Source organism: Geotrypetes seraphini, chromosome 4, assembly GCF_902459505.1.
Source record: "Geotrypetes seraphini chromosome 4, aGeoSer1.1, whole genome shotgun sequence".
In the NCBI taxonomy this organism is placed as follows: domain Eukaryota; kingdom Metazoa; phylum Chordata; class Amphibia; order Gymnophiona; family Dermophiidae; genus Geotrypetes; species Geotrypetes seraphini.
The window spans coordinates 190622910-190646538 of record NC_047087.1 but is presented as its reverse complement, the minus strand read 5'-3'; the positions used below and the strand labels follow the sequence as shown (position 1 = coordinate 190646538).

Sequence of the window (23629 nt, the reverse complement as noted above, 5' to 3'; positions counted from 1 at the left end):
TCCTCTGCGGGAAATGCCACTAAATATTGATGGATGGCACAGAACAAGCGATTTAACTGGCCAAGAGCCATTTCTAGCCAGTTAAATCACTGTGGATATTGACCCCCTTAATTACTTCTCCTGGTAATACTACCATAATTTAAAAATGTATTTCTGCATATCTTAATCAAAACCTGTTGACAACTACAAGTGACTTTAAATCATTTCGAAAGGAAATCAAAACTCTGCTAATCAAAAAGACTATACAGCCTTCTTATCCCCCCCTCGCATCCTCCCCCTCCATGCAAATTTCCAGCTGACCTCCTACCCCTCTACTAATCTCTCCCCAATGACCCTATCAAGTAACCAACCCTAAACTACTTCTTTCCTACTAGTAATCCTCAGTTCTCCTCCCTTCCTCAATTTCTCCCCTTTGCATCTACTATGTAAGCGTCCCCTAAATTGTAACTTCCTGGAAATGTCCAGCTGTCTTATTCTGTAATCCGCTTAGAACTGCAAGGTACCGGCGGAATAGAAGTCACTAATATAATGTAATGTAATGACAAAGTATGAGAAGCAGTAATCACCATTAAGGACATGAATGTCATCTATGATTCAGGCAGCCTGAACTGAGTTCTATTAAAGCGGGTTAAAGAAATATTTATTTGCAGGTAAAACACATCTAAACACAATTCCTTGACTTCTGGGATACAGGCTCTTCATAGAAGGAGATGCAAATAAGAACATAAGAATTGTCATACTGGGACAGACCGAAGGTTCATCAAGCCCAGTATCCTGTTTACAACCCAGGCCCCGAGTACCTAGCTAGTAATGACTTCATCAAAGTATTCTTTCTTCCTTAATTTTGTCTTCTTAAAAGCCAAACTGTTAGAGCAAAGAGAACCTCCATTTGCACGAGTAATCTTTGAAGAAGAGGAAGCCAAAACAGCTGGTCGACTAACAGAGGAATCAGGTCCACTGGCCTTCTGGGCCAGTCCGGAGCTATCAGAATTATCTGGCCTGAATGAAGGAGGATTCTGTGGAGCATTCTTCCTATCATCAGCACAGAAGCAGATACGCGGGCTGTTGCCAGTGAAGGAGCAGAGCCCAAGAGAGAAGACTGAGGGGAGTGCGCCAAAGATTCTACCAACTCCTGCACAGGATCTCGACGAACCCATTACTACAAAAACAAACTCCAATGTCGCTTGAGCCAAAAACCAGGCTGCCGTTGTCCCGACACTTCTCCACATGCCCCACAGCCTCTGCTACAATAAAAAATGAAGTGAAAGTAAAATAGGAAGCTGAAACCCAACAGAAAATTAAAATTTAAAGTGATACTCACCAAAATCAACAAGCTTACCAGTTTGCCAGTTTCTTTGTGAAGGCTATGAATGACAGTGGCAGCAATATGGCGATACTTGAGAGGGTTCAGAGGAGAGCGACACGACTGATAAAAGGTTTGGAAAACCTTTCATACGCTGAGAGATTGGAGAAACTGGGACTCTTTTCCTTGGAGAAGAGGAGACTTAGAGGGGATATGATAGAGACTTACAAGATCATGAAGGGCATAGAGAGAGTAGAGAGGGACAGATTCTTCAAACTTTCGAAAACCACAAGAACGAGAGGGCATTCGGAAAAGTTGAAAGGGGACAGATTCAAAACCAGTGCTAGGAAGATTTTCTTCACCCAACGGGTGGTGGACACCTAGGAATGCACTTCCAGAGGGTGTGATAGGATAGAGTATGGTATTAGGGTTCAAGAAGGGATTGGACAGTTTTCTGAAGGAAAATGGGATAGAGGGGTATAGATAGAGGACTACTACACAGGGCCTGGACCTGTTGGGCCACCGCACGAGCGGACTGCTGGGCACGATGGGCTTCTGGCCTGACCCAGCAGAGGCACTTCTTATGTTCTTAATGCAGGGACAGTATAAGCATTTTCATTAATATAGCAAAGTGTCGTTCTTGAAAAAAGGATCTGATAAGTCTTAGGGCTCCTTTTATCAAGGCGTGCTACGGGGGTTAGCGCGTGGGACATTTTATCACGTGATAACCCCCGCGGCAGCCTAAAATCCTAACGCCTCGTCAATGGAGGCGTTAGGTACTAGCGCGGCAGGCGGTTTAACGTGCGGTATTCCGTGTTTTAAACCGCTACCGTGCCTTTGTAAAAGGACCCCTTAGTCTTCTCACTGTACACAAATAGGAAACAGCTAAGTTTAAATTAAAAAAAAGTGTTAGACATTGACAAAATAAATGAACGTACCTCCTCCACAATCTTTTGTGCAATGGGACCAGCTTTTGAGGGCCCACTCATGAGCATCCATCTCCTCCAGAAGAACATTGTTGTTTCCAATCAATGGCAGTAAATCCTCATGGATAATGTACTTATAACTCAGGGTATTCTTGATCTGTATCTCCTCCCCGGAGGCAATCTAGATTTAGGTAGGCAGGAGAGAGTAAAATAAAAAGAAAAGTGAGGAAGCATGAGGAAAAAATTCAGAGAAAAAAAGAGGCAGAAAGAAAAGTTGTAAATAGAGAAAAAGAAAGAGAAAAGAGGCAAAACAAGAAACAATGATAGAGAAATATATGTAATTAAGAGACCAAAATAAAATAGAAGCAACAGAGATTAATAAAGGGAAGAAATGGAGAAGCATCAATGAGAAAAAGATAAGACAAAATAAAGGAGAGAAGAATGGAAAAAGGTCAGAAGAAACATTTTGGGGAAAATTTAGGATTGACAGATAAAGCAAGGAGAGAGTGTCACAGAAAAGAAGAGACAACAAGAAAGTGAGCAAATGGAAACAGAGAAATAGGGAAACAAGAAAAAGTTGTATGTGAATGCATATTTATTTGATGAAAAGGAAAAGCATAAATTAAATTAAATTAGCAACATAATATGGGGATCATCATATGTGGAACTGTTTGGTATTGCACAGAACACTGATTATCTATATGGTTCCAATGTCATTTCTGTACATTTAAAATATAGGATAGATTTTTTTGACTCTCATCTGAATTTCTTTTCCATGTTAGATTTCTTGAAACAAATTACATATACACCATAAACAATCCCTTCATGAAGTCTGTGTGATATTGAATGTTAGTGCGGAGTTCTAGTAGTTGCCTGAATCTAGGAGAGAAATGATTTTTGTAAGGTTCATTATGATTATGTTCTAATTTTAAATCCTTTAAAAAAATCCCTGAAAACTCATCTATTTGTCAGAGCGTTTTTCTAAATAAGGAGATGTCTGTATTTCTCCTGCAAGGATTATATCCTGAAATGAGGTTTTGATGTATTTTTACGTGAATTTGTTTAGAGATGTAGAATTTGTATATTTTATATATGTTATGTCAAGTTATGTAAGTGAATACTGTATTGTTTAAACTATAAGCAGAATAGAAATTTTAAAAATAAATAAATAAATAAATTTTGTATTGATCCAATATTTATTGAACTCCCAGTACATTATAAAAGACAAAAAAAATCACACACTATTTTCTTTCAAGGGTCCTTTTTGACAATTTTTCAAATTCCTTTCATTTTCTCTAGTTTATTTAAAGCTAATCTGTTAAAAAAAATGTTAGGGTTTTCTTTATCCTTAAATTAACAGGGATGGAGGTTTTCACTCAGCTCTTTTTAGAACATACAATTGTAACCCCCTTCTTTGATACCTTTAAGGCAGGAGTCTCAAAGTCCCCCCTTGAGGGCCGCAATCCAGTCGGGTTTTCAGGATTTCCCCAATGAATATGCATTGAAAGCAGTGCATGCACATAGATCTCATGCATATTTATTGGGGAAATCCTGAAAACCCGACTGGATTGCGGCCCTCAAGGAGGGACTTTGAGATCCCTGCCCTGTGTTAACCCAGAACAACTGTGGGGCCAGGGCAATGACTAGCATTTCCCTAGGAGGCCAAACAAGCAGGCATCAGACTTTGTACTCCAATCAATAAATTGAGTCCATACCAAGGGCTCCTTTGACTAAGCTGCGGTAGCGTTTTTACCGCGTGCTGCCCCCCGTGCTATGCGTAAAAACTAACGCCAGCTCAATGGAGGCGTTCGCGTCTAGCGCACGCGTGCTAAAACCACTAGCGCAGCTTAGTAAAAGGAGCCCCAAGTCTTTTATGTCTGAACCGATGACTTAAATTGATGAGTAAACATACTTATGCAATTGAAAACAACTATGTACACCCTGTAACACTCTTCCACAGCAGTGAAATACCATTTTTGCTTATTTCTCCTACATTCTCCAGATCTGCTCACCAGGTAGATGAGGTTCACACTCTCAGTTCTCCTGTAATTGCTCTCCCAGATTGTGAATTAGTTTCTTACTGTCGGCATTAAGTTACAAGAGATAATACACTTACATATCATCGGGCTTTGGAGCCGTTAGTGCGGCTTTGTAAAAGAGGCCGTTAGACTCTGCTGGTGATGTTTTATCAGCTAACCTCCGATTCTGATACTTACATAGTAACATAGTAGATGACGGCAGATAACGGCCTGAATGGTCCATCCAGTCTGCCCAACCTGATTCAGTTTAATTTTTTCTTCTTCTTCTTAGCTATTTCTGGGCAAGAATCCAAAGCTCTGCCCGGTACTGTGCTTAGGTTCCATCTATTGAAGTCTCCGTCAAAGCTCATTCCAGCCCATCTAAACCATCCCAGCCCTTGAAGCCCTCCCCAGCCCACCCTCAACCAAACGGCCATATATGGACACAGACCGTGCAAGTCTGCCCAGTACTGGCCTTCAAGATCATTCACGGCATCCTTCCGCCCTTAATCCCTCTATCCTTCCTTGCCCTGACGCCTGCTACCACCAGATCAGCCCACAGACATAAACTATCCTTCCCCTCTCTACACGGCATCCTCCACGCAGGTAAACTGGGAAGATCTCTCCTCTCCAAAATCACGGGCCTTTGGAACGATCTCACTGCCCCGCTGCGGAACCTGGGCTCCCTCCAACTTTTCCGAAAACAACTGAAAACCTGGCTTTTCTCTAGCATATAACATCTCTTCTCCTGTTTACATCCCCCCTTTCTACATGCTTTTGTAAATCCTTTCTCCTCTCTCTTCCTTATTTTTATACTTTGTAAACCGTGTCGAGCTCCACTTCCATGGAGATGATGCGGTATATAAACTTAAGGCTTAGTTTAGTTTAGTTTAGTTCTTCAATACATGGGTTTCCAGTACTAGGGGTTATCTTGTATTCTCTCTTTCAGTCCTGGATGGGACCTGCTCTTTGGGTGATAGGGTGTCTGCTTGTTAAAGCATATTAACATACGCTGGAGTGATCTTTAATCTCTTTGCTTCAGTTGATATCACTAAAATTCATAAAGACTACTTACAGCTGTAGCAATCCAAACCATTTTGAAAACTTGGGAAAATGCATCCTTGTTATCTTTCCAATTTTGGTGGAATTCAGTGTGTTTAATTGGGAAATATGAGGCGGTCATAATGGAAAAGAGAGGTAAAGGGGCCAAATTTAGATTATTATGGGCACCTATACAAGAGTTTGCAGAAAATAGTTGAATTATAGTGAAAGAATGGAGATGTATGTAGGTATGGATGGATGGATAGATGTTAGTTTTTCATTCTCTGCAAATGGGATGGATGGGTGGGAAGAGAGAGTTTATTTCAAAGATTTTGTCTTTTAATATCCTAAGCTTTGTGTTAATAATTGTTATGAGCAATTTGTTTAATTTGTTTCTCTTGCTTTATTGTATGTTATTATACAAAATTTCAATAAAAATTTTGTTACTAGAAAAAATAGCAGGGATTCTGAGGACCCTCTCCCTTTCTATGGACTTTGAGGGATTCGTTGCACTACAAAGGGCAGCAACTTCTTGTCCCTAGCGCTTTCTTTTCCTTCTTAAGCAAGTGCCATAAAATGCTAACCCATGAGACCCCTTCATGCCGAGCCAGAATTACAAACTCATAAGCTGCAGGCTCAGCATGAAGGGGTCTCCCTTGAAGATGCAGTTCAGAAGTGGGAGATAGGATCTAACACAATTTAAGATGGCATTATATACTCAGAGGGGAGCTACTGCTTCCACCAGACTCTTCCCCCTGATTATCATAAAGCACTCCTATACTTCTACCAATTTCCAGAGACCCCCCTCAACTGTTCTACACAGTCTTTCTCCGTTCTGGAAGCTTCTGGTGCCTTCTTGACAGATGCAAGGAACACATGAGCTTAAGCAGAGGCCACAGCTAGGATGGGCCTCAGTAAAGCTAGTCTGCTGCTGAAAAAAGCTGACAGCTTCTTACTATTGGCATACATTTAGGGTCAATCTGTGATGTAATCCTTTGCGCCAGGCAGTTAAATATGTGTTCACCTTCATTGGATTTGTGAGAGGTTTTTATGAGACATTACTTGTTTCAAGCCCTAGGCTCCTAAAGCAGTCTGTACAGCCAAAATACGACTGGTGTTGAGTCAAACCTTTATTGATTTAATAAAGTCTTTATAAAAGAACACTACTGGGTTGCTTCCTGTTTTCATCATCCCTGCTGTTGTTTGCCCCCGTGACTTGTTTGCAGTGGATTGTGTCTTCTGCTTTATTTTGGTCTTGATCACACTACAGGAAACCAGCAGCAGAAACATTGACACAAGAATAAAACAGGGAACGGCACTGAGAATTCAGACAGCCTTATACTTCTGAATTTCTCATGATATTACACCATAATATATCAAGTAATCATATAGATACTGGTGGTGGTCCTTACTGGCTGGATATCACCAACAAAATAAGAGCACTTAAGTCTGCACGAGTTTTCTCTGCTTGCAGTAATATCTTCCTGAGATCTTCAACTTTCCTGAATGCTGGCATTTATCTACAGGTAAGAAGCACATACTGTGCATCGATGCACCCAAGGAGAATAAAGCAGCTTGCAAGGATAATCACAAGTTGCATTATTCATTGACCGCAGGTACCATTAAGTTGTGATAAGGGGTTATTGCAGGATAGTGACACTTGTGTTGAATTAAGCTGTGGTAAAGTATGACACTTGATTGTAGCTTTGTGACCCCTTCCCCTCCAGAGGCCCAATGTAAAGCCGCATTAGGCTTTTTTTATTACAGGCCACGGCGGTATTAGCTCTGATGCTCATAGAATTCTTATGAGCATCGGAGCTAGTACTGCTACGACTAGCGCTAAACGAGTCTAACGCAGCTTCGAAAAGGGGTGGGGGTGGGGTATAGTGATTCCTAGATCAGTAGGTTAAGTCCTAAGGAGGAGCTATGAACTTGTAAGGATGTCACCATGAATAAAATAGAAAGAAAATACAGCACAATCAGATAACAGTATGTTTTTCTAAGCTCCAGTTTGTATATAAATCTAAGAAGCATAAATATTACAATATTCACAGCATAAATGTCTGGGAAAACAGTTACAAAAATATGAATATGGAGAAATTTAGTTGTATGACGAGCCCTGTGAGTTTGTCACAGTTCCCGATGGTCTAGTAGACTGGGGGGGGGGGGGGGGGTGTCGGCTCAGACCCCCCCATCTCATGAACCTTCCACCCCTGACACCGCCCCCCCCATTCCTTTCCTTGAAAATCAAGCAGGAGACATGCCTACTCCCTCCTGCCTTGAAGAGCCGCCTGTTCAAAATGGTGGCCCTTCCTCCTCCCAGTGCATCCTGCATTTTTTGGTTTCTCTCTGTCTTTTATACATACATAGGGTCATTGTTCGGGTGTATCGGCCCCGATGTGCATAAATGAGATGTGTCTAGCCTACGTTCTTCCTAAATACATAGGGATTAATTTCCTGGGCCACCAGGAACCCCATTGTGGAGTTAGCTATGTCTGTCCTCATGGTTCTTTAAAGGCATTTAAAAAAGGTATACTAGTGAGAATTCACTTACCAAAACCACAATGGTTGCATGCAAGGGACCACTGGTCTTCAAACTCTCCTTGCCATTCTCAGTGCTGTACTCCCACTCCAGACCCAACTCAATGAAAGTTCTGGCTTTGGCATTTTGTCCTTTTGCTCCCAGAATATAGTTACCCAGCGCTTGGTTCTTTACAGCTGAAAATCAGACATAACCAGGTCAATATTCAGCCTGTGACTGTTAAGGGTTTGTTTTTTGTTTGTTTTTTTTAAATACCAGCTGCCACAGACATTTTATACCCAGACATCCAGCACTGCATCATACCCAGATACTGGTGCTGAAGACCTGGCTATCCATTTTCCAAGTATCAGTGATATTTGGACCGGTGCCAACATATTTACCCAACAAAGTTAGGACAGCATTTTTGATATCCTTATTTTTTCAGAGAGTTACACAGTTGGTGGACTGAATATTACTGCTAACCTGATAACTTCTAGCCCCCACCTTAGCTCCACCCTCAGGTCAGCAGGACTCATCTGGGTAGAAGCCATTTGTATCTGGATGTCTTACGACATCGACCTTGACGTTTATATAACCAGAACTAAAAAAATGGCATGTTAGCAAATTTCACAGGAATCTGAAAAATGATGGCTTGCTAGAGTTGCCAACTGGCTGATATTCATTCAGCCTGTCCAGTTTTTGAAAAGTCAGGCAAGCTGCCGGCAGACCCATCAAACCAGCAATTGAAAAGCCATATTTTTCTTCTGTATCAGCAGCACAAGACAGCTGCCAGCCAGCCAGTACTGCTTAGGTGTTGCTAAGGGGTGACCACTGCCACCCTGAAAAAATGGCCTGCCACCCCAGTTCTGGTATATATAGTCCAAGGTGGCAGCTTCACTCAGTTGCTGTCAGCTCCAGATCACCTGCCATAACTACTGCAAACAGGACAGTAAAGTAGTGAGAAGCTGTGGCGGTTCCCTCTTGCATGTGTGGCTAAAGGAGGGAAGGAGAGAGAGAGAGAGGCTAGAAAGAAAGGGAGTATGTTTGCTTGGGGGTAGAAGGGGAGATAATGAGCATGGAGGAGTAGGATGACAAGGAAGATGCTCGAATGGCATGGGGGAAGATGCTGGCTTCAAGGATGGGGAAAGCGGAGATCCTAAATCAGGTAGGAAGGGGGAAAGGGATATGGGAGGGTTAAAGGGTGAAGGAAAATACTGGATAAGGGATGAGTAGGGAGACTGAAGGGCGATGCTGGACATGGGGAAGTATGATGACAAAAGGAGTGCTGGACATTGGACAGAGATGGGGACAGAGGTGGGAATGCTGGACATGAGAGGAATAGTGAATATAGGGATGGTTTGCTGTACAGAGGGGAGAAAAAAAGAAGGTGCTGGAAGGGGGAAGAGAGGTAAGAGTTGGCATAAAAAGAAAAAAAAAAGGGAAATAATAGGATGAGGAATGGGAGGGATGAGGGAAATGGAAAGCTTTAGGTAGATGCAGTAAAGAAAAGGAATATTGAAGACTAGTAAGAATGATGGACTGAAGACTCTGGAAAGAAAATTAAGGAAAAACAGAAGCACGCAGAAACTGGAGACTAGGATAAACATGATCAGAAAAAAACCTCAAATGACCAGAAAACAAAGGTAGAAAAAATAATTTTACTTTATATTTAGGGGCCTTTTACAAAGCTGTAAATAGTACCACAGCAAAAAAAAAAAAATGGCACATTGCACAGCATATCACAGCAAAAAAAAATGGCATATTGCAGGGCACACTGAGGTGTTCCATGGTAATTTCAAGGATGTGTGCATGCTATCCACATACTAAAATATCCAGTTTTTTTGTAGTGGGGATATGTCTGCTCTCGGACTTCAAAATCCCTTAATTAGATCATTTAACTTCCTCTCTGCGATCCTTCAGTCTCTGTTTTCTTCTCCTTCAATGTAGCTCGCTGACTCTTCTCAGCCATTTTTTTCTGTAAACCGCCTAGAACCGAAAGTCACTCGCGGTATATAAATAAAGATTTATATTATGTTATGTCTGGGGTGGAGAATGAGCGTATTCTGCTCTAATCAGTTAGCGCAGCCACTTTCGTTTGCTAACTGATTAGTGTATACTTAGCACATGAGCCCTTACTATTTACATAATCGGTGGCAAAATTAGCACATGCTTACTCTACTTTACTGTTGAAAAGGATTAAAACCACAGAGCAAATAACAATCTGTCTGCAATGGTAGCAAGGCCTACATCGTGTCCCTTGAAGATCAGACTTTCAGAACATAAGTATAACATCAAGAATACACGTGCAGTATTATACAATTTGTATTCCGACTTGAACAATATATAATGTATAATGTATTCAAAATTAATTTTCCTATGAACTGTTTTCCTACCTTCTTCTACTCTGTTTATAACCTAACTAATTTATTTTTCTCAAGTACTTTAGCAAGAATGTGAGCCTTTGGGACAGCCAGGGAACTCTAAGTACTCTCTCTTCATCTTAATTAATCTTACTTATTGCATTTCTTCTGTTTCTACTGTAAACCGCTTAGAACTTCACGGTACAGCGGTATATAAGAAATAAAATTATTATTATTATTATTTTTTTTTTTGTAAACTACTGTCTTGAGAAATCACACAGTTTTGCAGCCTTTAAATGTACTTTGAAAGCTATTGACACAAATGCATACCATGGTGATTATAAGAAAAGATTGTGGCAAATGGAACAGAAACTCATATTTGATTTGAGAACAGTCTGGGCGGAAGGACTTAATGACAGGATTGAATGGAATGCATTATTTTGAGTATGTCCCTTTAAATTCTCTCTGCTTTTTGATTGGAGCACTGTAGGCAGGAAGTGCTGAGTGGTTAGTGGTTCCTGACATGCTCCTTTTATATACAGTCAGGGAGCATAAAACACTTTTACTAACCAGTAGTCAAACAAAAAAATTGAGTGTTAAAACTTAATGTCATGGGTTCCAGAGTCACCAACCTAATCAACATTTATTAAATGGACCTCAAAATCCACAGGATATTGCTCCCTGAAGTACTAAGATTTAAAAAAGGGAGACATACGAATTATCACTGGTTCGGCTAAGCAATAAACTAGGAAGAAAACTCAAAAGGAGGGGGGGGGGGAACTCCCTAGGCTTCTAATAACTGAGCTAAATTTTAAATCAGAAAAAGCTTAGGGACTCCTGCCATTAAGGAGAGTAGTATCAGGAGGTGAGTTGAAAAACCGAGGAGACAGCTTGTGAACAGCGTTCTACAAAAAACAAATATAAGGCAGCCAAAGGGCGCAAAAGTATACACTTAGCTTAACTGCAGTCTTCACATTGCTGTCCTATGTAACACACCACATGGCTCTCCAAAGTCCAGAATAATGCCGTGAACTTCTAGCCATGGTTCTTGGCAGGAAAGCCGAAGAACACTGTCGGCTGCTAACAACCCGGATTATCACGTCTTCAACAAGAGAATCCTTGTTTCACTATAGGTTTTGCTGCGTCAGGAAAAGAACCGACCTCTCTGCTAACAACTGGAACCCATGACATTAAGTTTTGACACTCAATTTTGATGCTTCTTTTATAACCAGGCACCATTGTTTGGAGGACTAGTGCACAAGGTTGGTAGATTTCCCCTGAAGCAGCCGGCTTGACCGGTGAAACAAAATTTCTTGTTGGGTTCTCCTCTGAATGGAACTGATCCATGGGCAGCGTTTGGAAGCTACTGTATATATTCGATTATAAGTCAATCCGAATATAAGTCGAGACCCCATTTTCCCCCCAAAAGGAGGAAAAATGGTTGACTCGAATATAAGGCGGGGGCTTAATATTCAAATGCCATACCCTGCCAGGATCTGCACTCAGTGTCCTCTCCCTCACACCCTCCCCTGCCATGTTCTACACCCAGCCCCCTTCCCTCCCTGCCCTACCAGGCTCTGAACTCAGCCCCCTTCCCTGCTAGGCTCTGAACCCAGCCCCCCCCCCCACTCCCTGCCAGGCTCTGCACCCTATTCCACCTTCCTTCCTTGTACCCTCTTCCCCCTCTAGTTGTCTAGTGGTAGGTCGTGACAGGAGAGATCCCTCCCGTCTCCTGTCCCAGCCAATACTAACAATTACCCCCCTATTCCTCCCTCCCTCCCTTCGTTGCATACCTATTCCCTGGTGGTCCAGCAGTGTATACCGAGCTAAACCCCTCCTGCCAATCTTGCGGCCAGCAGCCAGCATTGCACATGGGCCAGCATGCAGGAGTGAGCTTTTCGAGCTCCTGTCCGGCCCTGTGCTGCTCTCTGAATGGCTGCCGCAAGAGCTGCAAGTCCCGCAAGAACTGGCAGCAGCCTTTCAGGGAGCGGTGCAGGGCCGGACGGGAGCTCGAAAAGTTTGCTCCTGTGTGCTGGCCCGGATGCACCATTGGCTGAGATATTGGTAGGTGGGATTCAGTGCGGGATACACTGCTGGACCACCAGGGAAAAGGTGTGTGATGGAGGGAGGGAGGAGGGGGTGGTGGTAATTGTTAGTATCGGCCAGGACGGGAAATGGGAGGGATCCCTCCTGTCCCAGCCTAACAGCAGCACTACAGGAAGTCCGGGAGGGTGTTGGGTGGTCAATGGGTAATGACCCGAATATAGGACGAGACCCCCATTTTGGGCCATTTTTTTGGCCCAAAAATCTCATCCTATATTTCAGTATATATGGTATATAGCTGTGAGAAGCAGCCCAGATTTACAGGACCATACCAGATGAGTGACCTCTAGTGCACCTTTAACCCAGCTGTGAGTGTTTCAACTATGCTGCAAGGTTTGGTCATACAGGTTGGAGTTTTTTTTATGCCAATGATTGATTTCATGATAACACTATGACTTTCACTTTATTCTGAGGCTTTTTTCGCCACCTGCTACTGTTGAAGATAGATTGTTAGTCGCTCTCTGTGGTTTTAATCCTTTTCAACAGTAAAGTAGAGCTAGTATTGTTGTTCTGTTGAAAATTAGCGCATGGCCCAATCACCCACCTTGTTGGAACAGGCCTTCTTGCAGGGTTCAGGGCAGGGGACCATTACTAGATTTTATAATGCCTTATTGCAATCCATCCCAATTCCTTTTAAATATCAATCTGCTTGGGAGCAAGCTCTTGGGGTAGCCTATGAACCCAAAGTATGGGATCGACGGTTGGGATTTTTGCTGTATGTTTCCATTCCCAGCAATATGGTAAAAAATGGGTACAAAATGTTATACCCGTGGTATTATACCCCTGTGCACTTGAAAGCTATGTTTGGCAGGGGTTCTGATCTCTGTTGGAGACTATGTGAGGCTACAGGCTCATTTTTGCATATTTGATGGCAGTGTCCTAAGGCACATATTTATTGGGAACTGGTTATGGGTTTAATTTCAAAGATATTGGGTTCACAGGTTCATAAAACTATTGCTTGCTGTTTACTTAATGTAGCTCCCACTACCTTATTGCTGTGGCATAGAAAATGGAAAGCCTTGGTGATAGCTTGCTTGATCTTTGCTGCGGCTTGGAAACAGCCAGACCTGCCCACACTGGAAATTGTGCAACATAAAGTATCTTATGTATATAACGTGGCTTCTTTACAAAAAATTTGGTCCTTATGTATCTCCTCGTGGGACTTGCTACCTGCAGGAGATGTTTGGCAGTGTTGTTCTGGGGGTCGTTCCACCCTCTTCACTTTAGATTGGGCTGTATTTTATTTACTCTCTCATGGCCCAATACCTGGGTAAGGGGTGGGGGGTGAGGGTTGGCTGGGGTATTCTGGGATGGGGGGTTCTTAATGGGTCAGAAGGGGTAATTTAGAATACTTGGGCCATATGCTGGAGATGTTACAGTGTATCTTTAGTTTGGTTGTTTTTTTTTTACCCTATGGTGTTGTATTCTCTTGCATTGTTTTGCATTGGTATTTGACAATGTTTGCTTGTATTTTGATATTCTACTAATAAAAATTAAAACTAAAAAAAGAAGAAGAAAATTAGCACATGGCCATTAATTTAAAAAAATAGGAAATTCAGCTATTTAATCCTATGGTAAAAATGGCCTTAGTGTGAGGGTGATCGTTAAGTTTGTGTGTGGGGAGGGGAGGTGCCTGCTCAGTTACCCCCCTCCTTTACTAATGCATGGCAGTAGCGGTAACTGCTCCGACGCTCATGGAATTCCCATGAGCGCCTGAGCTGTTACCGCCACTGCTAACGCTAAAACCCGCGCTACGCGTTAGTAAAGGAGAGGGTTAATCGGTTATCATTAATTAGTAGGAGAATCCTAGATACCCTTTTTTCTCTTTGGACGTTCTTGCAGAACTTAAGCACAGTTTGGATGTCCTTAATGCAATCTGCTAAATAGCTCTCTGGGTTTTTATTTTTGCTTTATTAAGCTCAAAATACATTTAATAAGGCACCACATAAATGGGGCACATCAAAACAGATATATTGCATGCAAAACTTTCTATTTTTGTGGACAAATAGCAATGTTATTTTCTAATTAGAGGAAAAGATCCATTAATTGAAGCACAGCACATGAAAAACATAGCTTTAGAGAGTGGTGGAAAACTGGGGGCCAGGGGGGCCCAGTGTACTTGGGTGCCTAGGGGCCCTCAAAGAATTAATCCTACCCTGCAGGCAGGCCTAGTGGCCTAGGGACAGGCAGGCAGGCTGGCCCTATATCCCCCACATACCCCTCAGTACAATTTTAGTTTGAAACAATTTTATGACAAAAATCACACATAGCAACATAACACATCCAAGTCAAAGTTTTCAATATACCAAACAATAACCAGTTCTGAATACAACCTCCCCCCCACCTCTTGCAGCCCACCACAAAACCAACCCCCCAGGGGTATCCAGTCCTGCCTTCCCTACAGACTAGACCCAACCCAGTACCTTTTTTAAATCATCCCCCTGCACCTTTTAAAATCATCTTCCGTGCCCCCCAATACTTTTAGATCATCCCCCATACCTGGTTGTCCAGCGTGTATCTCTCCCTCGCTAGCGGTGCACAGGTCAGGAGAGCGGATGTCAGGCGCAAGCTTTCCGTGCTCCCGCCTGGCCCTGCGCTGTTTTCTAAATGGCTGCCATCAGTTCTTGCGAATCCCGCAAGAACTGATGCCAGCCATTCAGAAAGCAGCGCGGGCCCAAGAGGGAGCATGGAAAGCTTGCTCCTGACATTCACTAGACCACCAGGTACTATGACGGCGGGCGGATGGTTTTAAAGGTGCGGCGATGGCAGCGGTGGGTGGGTGTTTTTAAAGGTGCTACGGCGGCGGAAGGCGGGTGTTTGTAAAGGTGCAGCAGCGACAGCGGGTGGGTGTTTTTAAAGGTGCTGCGGCGGTGGCATGTCTTAAAATGGTGTGGGGGAGGGTTTAAAATTTGTACCTTCGCTCCATAAGACGCACCGAGATTTCCACCCACTTTTGGGTGGAAAAAAAATTGCATCTTATGGAGCGAAAAATACGCTATTTTTGTCATGTGCTTTTTTTGCTTTCAAGAATGAGCTGACTGGAGCACTGTTTAGTTAGAATAAAGGGTATCTTTTTAGCAAGGCAAAGATGTACAACAGAACAAATAATAAGATAGTGGATCACAAACATCACCGTAGGGAACATCAAGCAATAAAGAAAGGGAGATAAAATAAAACTAAATCTTATGGCAGCTAATGGAGGGAATATAAATCAAAAAAGAATAGTTTATGGAATTCTAAGGAAAAGAGAGAAGAAAAGAATGATTAGTAATGTTAAAAGTCACTGAGAAATGATGGCGTCAAGAGTAATTGCTTAATGAAAGCAATGGAGTTCTGGCGAGACCTCATTTAGAATATTGTGTACAGTTCTGGAGGCCGCATCTTCAAAAAGATAGAAAAAGAATAGAGTCGGTCAGGAGGAGGGCTACTAAAATGGTGTGTGGTCTTCGTCATAAGGCGTATGGGGACAGACTTAAAGATCTCAGTCTGTATACTTTGGAGGAAAGGCAGGAGAGGGAAGATATGATAGAGAAGGTTAAATACCAACGTGGCATAAATGTGCATGAGGCGAGCCTCTTTCATTTGAAAAGAAGCTCTGCAATGAGAGGGCAGAGGATGAAGTTAGGAGGTGATAGGCTCCGGAGTAATCTGAGGAAATACTTTTTTACAGAAAGGATGGTAGATGCGTGGAACAGTCTCTCAGAAGAGGTGGTAGAGACAGAGACTGTGTCTGAATTCAAGAGGGCCTGGGATAGGCACGTGGCATCTCTCAGAGAGAGAAAAAGATAATGGTTTCTGTGGATGGGCAGACTAGATGAGCCATTTGGCCTTTATCTGCTGTCATGTTTCTATGGACAGATGGGTAAAAACCAGAATTGAGAAGGCCTACATTAAAACAGGTTGAGATCATGCAGATAAATGACTTTAATAATTTTTTTTAAACCAAAGATAAAGGAAAATGACAAGTCAAAAAAAAAAAAAAATAAAAGATTAGGAGCTTTATTTTAATCACCAATAATGAACAGCTACTATTATTACTGTTCATTGCAAGTGCTATGTATGACACTGGGGTTTTTTTTCCACTTTGTGGCAAAAATAAAAAAGGAAATCATCCTAGTAATAAAGTATGGCAGTAGTATCTTTTCCTCTTTACAGTATCTTCACCATTTCCTTATTACCCAATTTCTCTCACACTGCTCAGTTCAAATCCTAACTTTTGAATTCAGGGCTTCTCATGAGGTCTTTCTACTCTTTCTGTTCTCCCACTACCCAGCATTGTTCTTGCCATTTCTTTGTCTCAATGTCTCTCTTTCTGTACTTCAACCCTTTTACTTTGTTCCCCTTCTGTTTGACACATCATCCTCCTCCCCTTCACTGTGGATTTCTCTCCTTCAGTTTCCTGTCTTCCCCTTCTTTCTCTCTTTTCTCTGTCACCTCCTTCTTCAGTCTATCTGTATCATTCTCAGCAGTCAGTTGTTATGCTTACCAATACTATGATTAGAGGGCCGAGTTTCCCATATCTGAATTTGTCGGGCCCCTGCGGGAATTTCAAACATTTTCACAACACCTGTTGAAAATTAGAAAGAAAAAATGGTTAGAAATGGCCTAACTTGGTGACTCATTGTGCGCAAGATTCCTTGTTCAGTCCAAGGGTTTGCAAACTCCAGGGAGAAGGGACACAAGAGTGACATGTAGAGGATAATAATATAAAGCATTTTCCAAATGTAAAGCATGTTTTATAAGTGAAAAATGATTCTCACAAAACTGTGCAGCCAAATGCACAGATTACATAAGAATAGCCTTACTGGGTCAGACCAATGGTCCATCAAGCTCAGTAGCCTGTCTTCACTTTGGCCAATCCATATCACTAGTACCTGGCAAAAACCCAAATAGTAGCAGCATTCCATGTTGCTGATCTAGGGCAAGCAGTGGCTTCTCCTGTGTCTGCCTCAATAACAGGCTTTTTCTCCAGGAAATTATCCAAATCTTTCTTGAAACCAACTACGTTAACCGCTCTTACCACAACCTCTGGCAATGAGTTCCAGAGCTTAACTGTTCTCTGAGTGAAAAAGTATTTCCTCCGATTGGTTTTAAAAGTATTTCCCTGAACTTCACTGAGTGCTCCCTAGTCTTCCTAATTTTTAACGGAGTAAAAAATTGATCTACTTGTACCTGTTCTGTACCATTCAGGATTTTGTAGACTTCAATCATATCTCCCCTCAGCTGTCCCTCTCTTTTCCAAGCTGAAGAGCTCTAACCTTTTTAGTCTTTCCTCATATGAGAGGAGTTCCATCCCCTTTATCATCTTGGTCGCTCTTCTTTGAACCTTTTCTAGTTCTACTATATCTTTCTTGAGATAAGGCGAGCAGACGTGAATGCAGTACTAAAGGTAAGGTCACACACCATGGAGTAATACAGAGGCATTATAATTCCTAGCATCTTGTTTGCTTTTTTGGCCGCCGCCACACATTGGGTAAAAGGTTTCATTTTATTGTCTACAATAACACCCAGAACTTTTTCTTGGGTGCTTTGTATGTACACCAAAATGATGGCATGAACTTCTGCATACTGTATGCACTCCCAGAGGTACAGTGTGGAAGCATCTGGGTTGGATCCAAAGTACAGACATTTTATAAAATACTAGACTTTAAGACAGTTACATTAACGGGTGCTAGAATAGATGTCTATCTGTCTTTCTTTCTTTCTCTCTCTCTGCTTGGCTGCTTTCTGTCTGTCTTTCTAACTTTCTTTCTCTCTCCTTGGCCGCTGTCTTTCTGTCTCTTTCTCTCTCTCCTTGGCTGCTTTCTGTCTTTCTTTCTGTCTCTCTCTCCCCCTGGCCGCTGTCTGTCTGTCTTTCTTTCTTTCTCTCTCTCTCCTTGGCCGCTGTCTGTTTTTTTTCTTTGTCTCTCTCTCTTTGGCCACTGTCTGTCTGTCTTTCTGTCTCTCTGGACTATTTCTGTTTGTCATTCTTTCTGTCTGTCTCTCTCCCTGGCCCCCTGCCTGCCTATCTCTCTCTGTTGCACCATGCCTGCCTGTCTCTCCATGGCCCCCTTCTGTCTCTCCCCCCCGAGCAAAGCAAGATTGCTTCCTGCCCCCCAGCACATCCCACTCCCCAAAGCAGCCCCCTTTCCCTCTCTCCCTCCGCTTTCCTGTGCAGCAGTAGCAGAATTTTTACCTGCATGGGACACCCACACGACACCCTCCTGCCGTTGCTCTACTGCCAGCTATCAGAAGACAAACCGCCGCTCAAACCTCTGCACGCGCCCCAAGCTGGCGCATGTGCCGCAAGCCGCCCCAAGCCGATGCACGCTCCGCAAATGGAATATGGTCACGGAGGCACACATCACGACAGCAGGGATCATGGCATCGTAAGTGCGCATGCGCACTTAGGGTTTTATTTTAGAGGATACATGTATGCATATAAGACTAGATTCAGTAAATACACACCAAGTGCTATTCTATAAATAGCACTCTGAGTTGGGTGCTTTTTATAGAATAGCACGTAGCGCCATGCTCCACACCCAACTTTGGGTGTGAGGATTTACGTCAACTGGTATAAATTCTTGTGCATAACTTTGATGCAGATCCCCCAAATTCTATACTACTGCATGCATCTTTAGTGAAGGCCCCCAACTTGACCATGTCCTCCCATGACCATGCTCCTTTTTTCAGTTACAGTACATGCTAAAAATTTTCCACGGTAATAGACAAAAAGCATGCTTGTATAGGATACTATAACTTATTGAATAAAGTTATTTTGAAAACATTATGTTCTTCATTTTATCATAAGTGAATAGGTTGTGCTCAGAGACATGGAGGAAAAAAGGGGATGACTGTCCCAAAAAAATCGCACCACCCAATCATTTCTATCTTCTAATTCTCTTTCCAGTGCCTGCTGTCCATTTTTTTCTCCTCTTCTCTCTTGCTCCAGTCCCTGCCTCGAACATATTGATTTTTCCCTTTCAACTTTTCTCCTTTTTTTCTTTTCTGTCCACTCAAATCTTGCCCTCTTTCTCATCCTTCTCCTTTTTAAATTTTAAGCTACCTATCAAATTTCCATCTTCTCTTATTCTGTAGCTCTCCCATTTCCCATCTCACTCCTTTCCCTGCCTCCTATTTCCTTTTCTTTCTCCTCCTCTCTCCTCTTGGTCCAACATTTTGCTCCCTCGCTTTTCTGTTCTTCTTCCTTCCCCCTTTGATGCTGAACAATGAGATGGAAGAAAAAAAAAGAGATGCTGCATCTTTCTCTCCTCTCCACCCCCCAGGCCTAACATTTCTCCCTCCCTTCCATCTCCAGATCCAACTTCTATCCCTTTCTCTTCCCAACTGCCCCCCATCCCATCTCTTCCCCTGTCTGCCTGCCTCCATCCCTCCCTGCCAGGTCCACCATTTCTCCCTTTCTCTTCCCAACAGTTCTCCCTTCAAGTATCTTTTTCCCTCTTTCTCCACACTACCCCAGGTCCAACCTCTCTCCCTTCATCTTGCTCTCTTCACGGCCCAGCATGCCTTTCCCTCCAGCGCCAGTCCCTCTCTCCTCACAGCTCGGCCTGTCTTGCCATCCAGCACCGGTCCGATATCGCCACCAAGCCAAGGAATCTGCCAGCCTCAGCGATTCAGCAGTGTTGTACGTGGCTCCTCCTCCTGCTTTTCGCCTGTCACGGTCTGTCTCCAATGACGCACAACTTCCTCTTTCTGCCTGGGTAGACCACAGTGGACGGAAGGCAGGAGGGGGAGCCACAGACAACACTGCTGCAGCCAGCAGACTTTCCGGCATGATGATGATGCGGATCAGTGCGGGAAGGAGAATACGCTGGGCTGTGAGAAGGGGAAGTTCGGGAGCATTGCCGCGGGCCACATAAAAAGGACAGGCGGGCCAGATTCAGCCCACGGGCCTTGTTTGACACATGTGCTCTAGAACGATCCTTCTCTTTGAGGAAGGTACTGGAACTCTCCATAGCCATCCTCGTAGAGGATATTACATGTGCTCCTATTCATAGTTATCATTCTATAGGGCAACAATTACTAGACTCTATAGTCATTCTCCCATAGAATATTACACATCACCACTCTCCTTAGACAATACATCCTTTCTACAGACATCCTCCCATAGGATATAATGCACCACTATTCTCCATAGGCAAAGCAATGTTCTTTCTACAGACATCTTCCCATAAGATTTGACACAACACTACTGTTCATAGACAAGGCATAAGATTTGACCATTCACTACACTTCATAGACAAAGAATTCTCTACAGACATCTTCCCATGAGATTTAGCACATCACTGCTCTCTATAGACAATGCATTCTTTCTACATATATCATCCCATAGGATAAGACACATCACTAACTTTTCACAGACAAGACATTCTTCTTTGGAGCAAGCAGTGCTGCCCCCATGACAATCCTTTTGCAATGTTTTGCAGTTTCCTCACCTGGATGTTTTAGAGACTTGACCATGGTTCCTTTTACTGTCCGACAATGAGAATTATCTCCTCCACAAACTCCGCATTTATCATCCTCCTTCAGCGAGCCAATCTCCCTATCACATCCGACATGCTGTTAGGCATAAGAAAAAAAAGAAAAGAAAAGAAAGTCACAAAATCAAAGCAGAAGCACACAGGTTAAATCCAGCAAGAGAAAAGAATGCAGATTTTTGATTGCCAAGAGTTCCTAATTAGCAGTTATCTCTAGAATACTCTTGCAATCCAAAGAAGAGAGGTTTGGGTTGCAGGGATTTACAACACAATCTTCGGTATCGCATACAGTTTCCTCTAGGCATATTATACATTTTTCTAATAACAATAAAGAACTGATTTATACTTGTTTAAGCCTCTGTTTTGAGAAAATGTTGAAATAAAGCTACATTAATCAAATAAATCTTATATTTGTGTCCTATCTTCTGCATAAGTGTGTTGGATTTTCCTTTCTAGCCCTACTCCCTTTCCTTGTTAGGTTCTCCTTCAAGTGAGGTGGTTACACAGTTTATTTCCCTATACTGAGCGGCGTGTGTGTGTGTGTGTGGGGGGGGGGGTGTTAGGCCTCTCTGATCAAGCTCATTATCTTTGCTGCCTGGTTGATGTTCTAGTATTAATCCTATATTTGTATGAACACAATAATTGTGTAACAAATGTTTGTAAGAAAAATGTCAAAATAAAAATAAAGTTTAAAAAAATCTCCTTTACTATCCTATTTACTAAGCTGTACTTTCCAATAACAACACTATTAAGAAGTACTGTATTTCTATAAGTTGGTGCCTCTATTTGGGATGAAAGCCTATTCTATAATGGCATCTGGGTATACAGATGCCATTAAAGTATACTAGTGCAACCTTTATACCTTTTACTGTCAAAGCACCGACAGATAAAAAGACCCTTCATGGGACCATGTTTCAGTAACTATTTGTTTCAGGGGTCACAAATACTCTGTCATATGTCAAAAGAGGCCAAACAACAAAATCTGCAACCAAAAGGTGCTAAAGAGAAAGGCAAAAATCTCAAACTGTGTGTCTCACAGCTAGAGCTGCAAAAGCGTATAATCACATTGAGTCTTTTTATCGGTCGGTGCTTCACCAGTAAAAGAATGTTTTATATTCTACACTTATGTACAGGAAAGTTCTTGGTCCACACCTACTTTTGTGTGTTCTTTGGCCTTGCTACATAGCAGTTTTCTCCTTCCTTTGGATTTTTGCAAGTAACTGTGCACTATGTCAACACCCCACTCAAGCGTATGTCCACCTTACAACTACTTTCCATCACATTGAAGTGCCATTTTATAGAATAGCAGTAGCCGAGCTCCCACCAGAACTGGGGAAAGGACCCGAACACTGTCATTGGCCTGGACGGGTGGAGATGGAGGCACCGGAGGAGTCACGACCCTCTTGGTAGGCTCCATGAAAGAACTGCCTACGCTGAAAGAAGCATCCCCTGGAAGGGAAGGCGGCCGAACCCCGGCCAGGATGATATCTACAAAACTCACACAGATGCCCACAGCTGGAGCCTCCCCCTCCTCCACCTGCTGGAGACTGTTGTAGATGGGACTGCATAGCCCACATATACTACTACCAAAAGTCAATGTGTTCTCAGTCTCCACCTGCTGGTAGAGGAGCATAAACCCATTCATCTGTGCCGGTCTGGAGGGATGATAAAGAATTGGCAATTTGTACTCATAAATGCCAATATTCTGATCAGTTATGCACTTTCTTGCCACCTTTATAAAATTACCTCCTTATAGGTCACATATCTGGGCCAACATAATGCCAGCCTACGCATATTGTACAAAACATGGTAAATATTCACAACTGAGAAAATCCTACAGAAATCGAGGAAAATGCTATGAAATACTATTTGATTTTACTATACACAAACATTATGCAGGTCTAAGAAAATATTATGCTGCCACTAAGGGAGAAATATAGTTTGACTTATCTTTATAACAGTATATTATTATTATTATTTATTTATTAAGATTTAATTACCGCTTTTTGAAGGAATCCAATCAAGGCAGTGTAGCGCAAGAATAAGTCAAACATAAGCAATAGACAATTAAAGCAGTACAAATATTCAAGGCTTCTTTTACTAAATGGCTGTACAGGTTTCGACTGCGGGCTGGCGAGTTAAATGCTCCGATGCTCATAGGATTTCTATGAGTGTCGGAGCATTTAACTCACCAGTCCGCGGTAGAAACCTCTACCACCGTTAAGTCAAGTATGGCATAGTATGCTACATTATAAAGTCAACACAATACACAGTAAAACATTTTTAATAGACAGCACAGAGTGTAAGCAAAGATAAAACACATAGAGTTACAGAAGTAAGAAAATATGGGGACACATTTAAAGAAAATTGCACATGAGGTCAGAAAGGCGCTTAAATATTATCTTAGCTAGAGTAGGAGTGGAAACGAGTAAACATATCCTGATATATATATATCCTCTTTGAGCTTATTTTAGAAGCCCTATGCGCATTATAGAAGGTTCATTTAATAAAATACAGTGCTGCTAGATTTGTTTGTATAAAATGTCTTTTCATCAATGTATCATTGCTGAGTGTGAAAACATAAAAGTTATAGCTACTCGTATCAAGAAATATGCTCCATTAAGCAAAAGTAATAGCAAAAAAAAAAAAGAAGCAGAAACAGAGTTTTGAGCGACTCCAGGATGGCCTTAAAAAATCTATTTTCTGATCAAGCACAATCAAATTCAGGGGGAAAACTTCAATTTGTACTGTTTTCCCAACATTGCACTATTTTACATTTATGATCCACAAACTGGCATGTAGACATATATGTTGCAGTCATATTTAAATCCTGTTTTCACAAAGCTGGGATATACATGTCAAAAATTCAGGAAGGAGATA

The 23629-nt window shown here is 42.3% G+C and overlaps 1 protein-coding gene across 2 annotated transcripts in view; it reads right to left on the bottom strand.

Moving 5' to 3' along the window:
* ADAMTS14 (ADAM metallopeptidase with thrombospondin type 1 motif 14) overlaps positions 1 to 23629 on the bottom strand; it is a 300717-nt gene that overhangs the window by 32452 nt on the left and 244636 nt on the right. For both annotated transcript variants that reach the window (XM_033943070.1, XM_033943071.1), the window contains exons 14-17: positions 20708 to 20831; positions 16759 to 16839; positions 7843 to 8006; positions 2242 to 2410 (exon numbers count right to left, since the gene is read on the bottom strand). In XM_033943070.1, coding sequence (XP_033798961.1) covers positions 2242 to 2410; positions 7843 to 8006; positions 16759 to 16839; positions 20708 to 20831 — 538 coding nt within the window. The remainder of the gene's footprint in view (positions 1 to 2241; positions 2411 to 7842; positions 8007 to 16758; positions 16840 to 20707; positions 20832 to 23629) is intronic.